We start from the raw sequence: 8,959 nt of genomic DNA, 5'->3' as shown, positions 1-8,959 counted from the left end.
TATAATTAATTTGTGAGACAAGTTTATTTAATTAAAAGTGATTGATAATTAAATATCATTAAGGCTATAAGGTTAGCTTTGGTCAATTCAATGGTGACACCCTTTTCCAATAATACCAAAAGCAATAGAAAACCGGACACATTTGTAGAGGATGACGTATGCAAGGGAAATCAAATGAGCCAATCAGATTCGTGCGTGAATATGACTGAAAGATGGGTAGGGTTCCCATAGTGTTTTTTAATTTTGGTGTGTTATGCACTCATTAGCACCCAGCGCATTACCATTGAGATTGAGAACATGGACACTCAATAGAGCCAATCAGATATTAAATAGATCATCACGTGACAATAGAAGCTGGGTCTAGGAGAAGGCAGTTGAAATTCAAATCATTTCCATCATGGTTAGACAGTGTGTAGGTTGTGAGAACCATTATTTTAATTTCATTGCAAAATATCAACAAAATAATGAAGCAAGCTTACTAAATCTTTGAGATCACAGTGTACTGCTAGTGGAAGTACAATCTCCGCACTGTAAGACATCATGTCATCACTGAAATGACAGACACCAGTGGGTTTGTGGTGCATGGAAAAGGGTTCTAAAAACAAAATGAAGAAAGCAGTGTAACTTTACTGAAAGTGATCGTAATTCCTGCCATTAACGACCTGGAATACCCCAACAATCCTGGTGCCCTGCAGCCTGGCCCATCGGGAGTTACGGCTGAAAGTAAGATGTGGTTAAAACTTTGTGGGTCGAAGCTCTCTCCTGCTGGAACATACTAAGTGAAGATTTTGCTGACCAGGGAGGGATGGGGGCATCAGCCCCCCTGAAAGGGGGTATAAGGGGGCAAAGCCCCCTGTACCTATTGAAAATGTGATAGGTACTTGGTTTGCCTGGGCTCTATCCTGCCGAGGTAAAGATTTTGTAGACCCTTTTATTCCTCTAGAAAAAAAGGGAATGATTGGTTTGAGGTTTTAAGTAGTTCTTTCAAATATAAATTTGTGTCTCAAGTGTGGGCTTGTACCATTAATGAAAAAACATGGTACTTGAGAAAACTTGATTTGGAGCTTGAGACTTTTTCATTCTTATTTTCAATGTTCATATTTCATCAAACACATTAATATAATATAATTATATATCAAAGTAAAACCCAAATTATATACTTTTCAGTGTGTAGCAGGCTATCCAGGGGAAAAGAATGATTAATCCAGTGCCGATGGGTAATAATGTTTGGCAAGTGGATGTAAGAACGGGATTGTTGGCGTGCATCGACAGTTTCCCCTGTTTGCGCCCGGTTTGATCGGTAGTTTGTGAGCGACATTTAGCACCTAAAAGCTTTTATTTTGCTAAAATTTATAAAAATATTAAAATTTTGAAGGTTTACCTTCATTATAGGTGCCATTGCTTAAAATCTTTACCATATAAATGAACCCACTTCTATTGAAGAAAAACAAACTGTCTGACGATCCAGTGGCATGGGAATGGGCGTGATACATTACCATCTGTGTTTCAGTCCACAACAGCCATGGCATGTACATACATGCCACCCATCGGCTATGGGTTAAGATGGGGTCTGAGAGTAGAGCTCCTGGCTAGGGTAATATGGGGGATGGAAGGGGTCAGGAAGGTTTTTGGTTCTTATGGAGATCTTTTTGGTAATTTATGAGTTCAGGATGGGATTTATTTACGTGTTTGTTTGCAAAGGTTGGCTTCCACTTATGATGTGATTTTTGGGTTGGTTTTTGTTCAATGGTAATTCTTTACGGTACAGATGCCCCTGCCAGAGACAAAGTCCCCAACTCCACCCAACAATCTTGGGGGACACGTGGGGTACCAGGGGTTGGGGGGGGGATAAAGAGTGGAGTAGTTTGACAATTAAGGATATTAAATGAGTTAGCCAAAATTGAGGATCAAAATACGCATTTTAGCATAAAAAAGGGCTCAGATGTGAATATATATGAATCGTTAGTCGATAGTCATGTGCATTTTTATGATATAGTATATGGAATATTATACTTGAACTTTAATGAGCAATTAAAAATCTCTGCTAAACTGCCACCTCCTGATTGGTCGTGAGGTAGTGGTGACATAGGTGCGCAGTAGGACAGAAGACGGTGTGCGAGCTGTGCGGGAACTTTTTCTTTCGAGCCGAGTGAGTGGACTTAGGCTGTGAGCGACGCTTGCCGTAACCTTTTTCCTTTATTTGAGGCGTTACCTTTCTTGTCTGCAGATTATTTCTTGTACCAACCTCTATTACTTTTTGTCCTCTACAAGAATATCATCTTCAATTTGCCCAAACTTAGTGTGGCCATACCGTACAGATTTTCCTGTTCAACTTTTTTATTTTTTAAATACATTATAATCATTTTTAATCATAACCCCCTTCACCTCAAATCCCTAGGATCTTCCAAGATTGATGGCTGAAGTTAGGACATTTTAAAAATATAAAGTTTAGCCAAGGGATCTTGGTGTTACACCCATAAAACCCTCATTCCACCCAGGATTGGAGAGAGAGAGAGAAAGAAAAAGAAAGAAAGAAAGAAAGAAAGAAAGAAAGAAAGAAAGAAAGAAAGAAAGAAAGAAAGAAAGAAAGAAAGAAAGAAAGAAAGAAAGAAAGAAAGAAAGAAAGAAAGAAAGAAAGAAAGAAAGAAAGAAAAAGAGATAGAGATAGAGATAGAGATAGAGATAGAGATAGATAGATAGATAAATAGAGAAAAATAAATCCTCTAGAATTACCAAGATTCCTACTTCAGCAGTTTTTATGGTATATTACAGTCAAAAACTTTTGGCCTTGTCTCTCCTTTCTTAGAATGTTGCACTCTCATTTAGGTTGTATCAGCTTTTTTCTTAGACAAGAGTGATCAAAGGCAATACTATCAATCATTGACTTTTCCACAGGGAACCTGTCTTTGATTATAAGGTGTTCTCTCTCTGTTTTACAGGTATCACTTCAGTTACCAATTTTCTAAATATATGAGTTAATTTTGTACTGTACTGAAAATTAACCACCTATTATATTTTGTACTGAATATAAGCCCCCCACTTTTATTTATTGCATATTATTTTCACATATTGAAGCAAACATCACAGAACCTAACAAGTTCTGTTTTTGTGTCTTTATTTACAGAGCTTCTTTGATGTTTTAGGGAAAAGAGGCATATCACCATGGCAGACGTAAGGGATATTCTAGAGCTAGAGCGCTCGCCCACTCCAGAAGTGAGCAAAGAACTCATCTTGGGTCTTCGCAAAGAAATACCCAAAAAGAAGAAAGAGAAGGAAGGAATGCGAAGGCCTGAGGGCATGCATAGGGAACTCTATGCTCTTCTCTATTCTGATTCAAATAAGGACTTGCCTCCCCTCTTACCTTCTGACAGTGGTGAGTGAATTCTTTAAAGTTATGTTTCGCAGGGTACCATATCAATAGTTAATTAATACTGATGAAAGACATGGTAGATAGCTACTGACTTGTATGTAATCTTGAGGATTCCATTTTGATTTGTGTAATGCTGGATAACCTACCTATAATAAAGTTACATCTAGATATAAATGCTCATTGATTAGAGGCTAAATATACAAATTTTCAGGTCAGGGTTATAAAAGTGTGAAAGCCAAGCTTGGTATGAAGAGAGTGCGACCATGGAAATGGATGCCATTTACAAATCCGGCTCGCAAGGATGGAGCCGTTTTCTACCATTGGCGGAGAGCTTGTGATGAGGGGAAGGAGTATCCCTTTGCAATGTTCAATAAGGTATGTAAAGCCAAGTCATTTATTTGAAGATAGTTTAACAGAACATTGTACTCTTATAAGTGTTTTTAACCCCTTGGATCCAGTTGTGTCACGGAAATCACGGTGCTGAAAACACGGGCAATGGGTTACATATGTGGCCAACATCCTAGGTGTGCGCCGTATAGACCGGGTGCGCTTATACACCCGTGAGTAGTGACAAGTCCTTGTGCCTCCACTTTGCAAAGTTATTTTGGGTAAACTTTATAAACTTTATTGCCAATATCCAGTCCATATTTGTCTTTTTATTTGCTTTATCCAGATGGTAATAGCTTATTTTCCTTGCACAGACTCCATATCATCTCTCTATGTAGTAAATAACTCAGAGCAAAGGGAAAAAAATATGGAAAATTTGGTTATTTGTGTCATATATCTCTTTATTTGTAATTTTCAACTTTACATAATACAACCTGTGCTGCCTGTCACAGCAGCCAGGAATATGGTGCACAGCATGGAAATAGCATCCTCCCTAGAGCCAGCACTCTTCCAGTCACTGCTTATGCATGTTACATTCCACATTTGTTTATTATTGGAAATATTAATAAAGCCCTCTTCTAAGTGTCAAATGAGTCAAATCACACTCCAAGATGTTTGTGGCAAGTCTTCTTCATCACCCTGACCTTCGCTCATGATGGCAAGTTTGCATCACCCGGGCTGTGGTTAATTTGCCTGATTGACAGGATTTTCACATCACCCACCCCTCGACTCAAGTTTTTGCATGACGTGACTACAACGTCATCTAGGTCCAATGGGTTAAGATTTCACTGTTTATTTGGCAGATTTCATTTTCTAGCTGCATAAGTATATCAATTTTTTTTTTGTTTTTTTTTTTTGACATAATTATATTTTTAGTGTGTGTGTGTGTGTGTGTGTGTGTGTGTGTGTGTGTGTGTGTGTGTGTGTGTGTGTGTGTGTGAGTGAGTGAGTGAGTGAGTGAGTGAGTGAGTGAGTGAGTGAGTGAGTGAGTGAGTGAGTGAGTGAGTGAGTGAGTGAGTGAGTGAGTGAGTGAGTGAGTGAGTGAGTGAGTGAGTGAGTGAGTGAGAGAGAGAGAGAGAGAGAGAGAGAGAGAGAGAGAGAGAGAGAGAGAGAGAGAGAGAGAGAGAGAGAGAGAGAAAGAGAAAGAAAGAGAGAGAAAGAGAGAGAGAGACATTAGTCTCATAATTGCAGGACATTTCTATTCATACAGAAAGTCGAGTTGCTGACCTACTCAGACTCGGAATATGGAGAGCACCTTCTGTGTGATGGCTGGACCAGAACGGAAACAGACACTTTGTTTGAACTCTGCCAGAGATTTGACCTTAGATGGCCTGTCATACATGACCGCTGGCCCTCACATCTAACAGCACGATCAATAGAAGACTTGAAAGAGAGATATTATAGTGTTACAAATATTTTGAAGAAGGTGTGTGTTCTGGAGTATTTTTGATGGTGATATATCAGCCTTTTTGTGTGAAAACAGGCATAGATTCATAATAACTTGTCTGTACATTAATGATTCTAATGTTACATCATTTGTTTAGGCTAAGGAAAGTTGAAATATGTGTTCATGAGTGTAAGATACAGAGCAACAATAAAATGAATATTAAAAGTTAACTATTGTCTTGCAGATTGGTAATTTAACAGGACCAGAAGGGAAAATTGTTAACTATGATGCTGACCATGAGAGGCGACGTAAACAACAGTTATTGAAACTGTGGGATAGAACACCAAAACAGGTGTGAAAAATATATTTAGGATAGATTAGAAATGTGTTTAATCTGATGTTTATTATGCTTTCTTCCTTGTATCAATTTTTTTTCAATTATAAATTTATTCATACTATAACATCAAGATTTTCCTTTTTTACATTGGTATTTATTACTATTATATGTGTGTTTCTGTAGAAATGAAAAGTTGTTAACCTAGTCCAACATTCCCTTTCCTTTTAGATGGAAGAGGAGCAGCAGCTCATCAGTGAATTGAGAAAGATAGAAGCACGCAAAAAGGAGAGAGAGAAGAAGACTCAGGACCTGCAGAAGCTTATTAATGCTGATGCCGATGCAAGGAAAACCACCAAGACAACCAAGAAGAAGATACAGCAGACCAAGATAGCTAAAACAGATACGCTTGTATGCCTGCTAATTTGTGTGATTGGTCATGAACATAATATTTTTGACATCATTGGTATTATATAATTTGAATATCAGATTTCAGGGTGTTGTCAGTGAACTTTATGATTAATTGAAGAGAGGAAAATAATGATTAAATCTATGATTTTTTTTTTTTTTTTTTTCAAACAAGCCTCCAAATGTGGAGAGTTGTACAGGTATAAAATTCCCTGATGTGAAGGCTTCAGGTGTGAGCCTAAGGTCTCAGCGTATGAAGCTCCCTGCAAGTGTTGGACAAAAGAAGGTTAAGGCAATTGAGCAGCTGCTAACTGAACTGAATCTAGGTAATGACATGCTCTTTTATGAACATTTTAGCTTGATGAAAAAGTTTGTAATGTAATGGAAAAATTCATGGTATACTTAGGCTACTCAGGAAGATGTTCATAAACCCAATGTGTTTAAGGTTCGTTTGTGAATGAGAACTTAATATTATAATAAAATGTACCAACAGAAACCAACCCAATGGCAGTAGAAGAAGTCTGTCAACTCTTCAATGACCTCCGCTCAGACCTGGTTCTCATGTATGATCTCAGAACAATCTTACTTAATTATGTTTTTGAGCTACAGACTTTGAAGCACCAGTGTGAAAGCCTGATGCCCGACAAGGTGAGTTCTGGATCTTATATTGGGATTCTTCACGTTTTGTTCTAATGATACTGAGGCAGGAAGAGTGTATCTTATTAGTTTGGTAAATATATTATGTTCAATTTATTTATGAAAAGACCCAATTTTGATATCAGATCCTAAATTGAGTATTTTTCCAACAGATCTTAGAGATTCCAGAGTCTCTGATGATTAATACAGGAGAGGAATCCCCAAGCCGTCCACGTGCAATATCGGAGATGATCGATGCAGTTGCAACACCAACAACACCAAATGTAAGTATTCTGCTTTATATAACCAATTAATAGTGTGTTGTATTTTTTTTTTTTTCACATTTTTTTTTCTGATTATGAGTAATAAGCAATATGGTTATTATGTCTAATATGCATACTCCGTAATATTTTGAAGTACCATGTATTTAATTTTGGCTTTTACAGTTAGCATCATCTTCACCTTTACCTTCATCTTCATCTGCCTCGACATCATTATTATTATTATTGTTATTAATTGTTACTGTTGTCTCACTTTGAAAACTTAACCCATTGCCGATGGGTAAAAATGTTTGGCAAGTGGATATATGGATGGGCTTGTTGGCACGCATCGGCAGTTTCCCCTGTTTGCGCCCGGCTCGATCGGTAGTTTGCGAGCGACATTTAGCACGTAAAAGCTTTTATTTTGCTAAAATTTATAAAAATGTTAATATTTTGAAGGTTTACCTTTATTTTAGGTGATATTGCCTAAAATCTTTACCATATAAATGAAGCCGCTACTATCAGAGAAAAACAACCTCCGTCTGATGAGCCAGTGGCGCGGGAAATGGGCATGACATGATGCCTCCCAGTGTTCGGTCCACAACAGCCATGGCATGTACGTACATGCCACCCAGCGGCAACGGGTTAATCACGTCATGATTATAAATATTGTTATCCATGAATTTTCTGTTTTATTTTTCAGAGAAAAAGAAAAGCAGCTTTAGAACAGAGTAATGTACTGAAGAAGATCAAAGCAAGGACCTGAGACTAATGTATTTTTTAAGGTAGAGGCCTGTATCTTAATTGTAAGTATATCATGATCTCTCGTACACGTTATATGAAGAGGTTGTATTTTTTTTGTCTAACTGTGCTTAATATTTGTGGCACAGGAAAGAATATGCACAAAATTGATGGAAATTTTGGATTTAGAACATTATGTCCTTTTCAGTGCTGATATCTCTTTTATATGTACTGAATTTTGTTTTCTAGTTATATGTCATTGGAGTGTGTAGAGAGTTGCACTAATGGAATTCAAAAAACTAGAAATGATTTGTGAATATGTCTTCATGATATTATTATTAGAACAAGGATAATAAATCTGATGTTTGAAAATTGTGTTTGCTTTGCTCTATATTTCTTAAAATTTAATTTTTAGCTCTTTTCCAATAATTGACCTAAATAAAAGAAATATCTGTTTTTTTTTTTCATATGAGATTCTACTCTGGGAGAGCCTTAAGTTAGTAGGTCAGAGTTGGGTCATTTGGGTCATGTAAAAGTCACCTCTGGGTTATCAAGTCTCTATTATGTTTATTTATTGTCTTATTTATAATTAGTGTGAATTATATCATCATATATTTTACCATAGTGCTATATGACCTTTGATGTCTAGCACATTTATTTGTTTCAACCATTAACCATTATTCCATCATATAAATCAATTGCATTTTTAGATGATAATGAAAAAAGAGAATATTGTAGAATTCCTTTTTATATGAATGAGTGTAACATAACATGTATATGAGAGAGAGCTAGAGCGAAATGAGAGAGTGCGCAAGTAAAAGATGAGAGAGAATAGCGAAGAAATACAAGTTTTTTGAAAAATTTTCGATATAGCATGTATGCCACATCTGGATTTGCCAGTTTTCAACATGTATCCTCAGTTTGTTCCCATGTAAATGATTCCATCCGTGAACTGACCCCAGACTGCCATGGCATCTGCAGGGTTGCCACCAGCGGATTAGGACCAGCTCCACCATGGCATCATAGGAGATGGCACCCACGGACAAAGGGTTAAAGATGAAAATTACATTTCTCTGTGTAGTTAACCCTCTTAATACCTTGCTTGTTGTTGTCATGGGAGGGCTTAGGAGACAGAGACTGAGGCCCAAGGTAGGGTGTCACCCCTACCTTGGGCCTCAGCTCTCGCCTCAACTAATTTTGCTTGGTATTTTGTTCTCTCCTTTCCTCTTTCGTATCTTCTTCATCCACTTCTTCTATTCCATTCCTTAGGTGTGAGAGCTGTGCTTAAAGGATGAAAGTGTCAATTAAATTAAATTAAATTAAAGCTTAGTGTCAATCATGAACGACTTCCAGGAGCCGTGGGCATGGTATTCCCTTGGTCAATTGCCTAGCCCTTATCCCTTATGGGGACCCTGAGGGGTAGACCATTTCTTTTC

General features: G+C 37.4%; 1 protein-coding gene across 2 annotated transcripts in view; it reads left to right on the top strand.

Annotated features, from left to right (window-relative positions):
* DMAP1 (DNA methyltransferase 1 associated protein 1) overlaps positions 1–7,895 on the top strand; it is a 9,630-nt gene extending 1,735 nt beyond the window's left edge. Inside the window, exons 2-10 of one of the 2 annotated variants that reach the window (XM_027356940.2) lie at positions 3,125–3,373; positions 3,582–3,745; positions 4,968–5,183; positions 5,389–5,496; positions 5,710–5,889; positions 6,062–6,212; positions 6,380–6,534; positions 6,696–6,806; positions 7,486–7,895. In XM_027356940.2, the coding sequence (XP_027212741.1) occupies positions 3,163–3,373; positions 3,582–3,745; positions 4,968–5,183; positions 5,389–5,496; positions 5,710–5,889; positions 6,062–6,212; positions 6,380–6,534; positions 6,696–6,806; positions 7,486–7,548 (1,359 nt within the window). In that variant the 5' untranslated portion in view covers positions 3,125–3,162 and the 3' untranslated portion in view covers positions 7,549–7,895. The remainder of the gene's footprint in view (positions 1–3,124; positions 3,374–3,581; positions 3,746–4,967; positions 5,184–5,388; positions 5,497–5,709; positions 5,890–6,061; positions 6,213–6,379; positions 6,535–6,695; positions 6,807–7,485) is intronic. The other variant, XM_027356941.2, reaches the window with a different exon arrangement.
* The last annotated feature ends 1,064 nt before the right edge of the window (positions 7,896–8,959 follow it).

The sequence above is a fragment of the Penaeus vannamei genome, chromosome 32 (genome assembly GCF_042767895.1).
Source record: "Penaeus vannamei isolate JL-2024 chromosome 32, ASM4276789v1, whole genome shotgun sequence".
Classification (NCBI taxonomy): domain Eukaryota; kingdom Metazoa; phylum Arthropoda; class Malacostraca; order Decapoda; family Penaeidae; genus Penaeus; species Penaeus vannamei.
The sequence above is the reverse complement of the archived record's forward strand: the minus strand, read 5'-3'. Positions and strand labels throughout refer to the sequence as shown.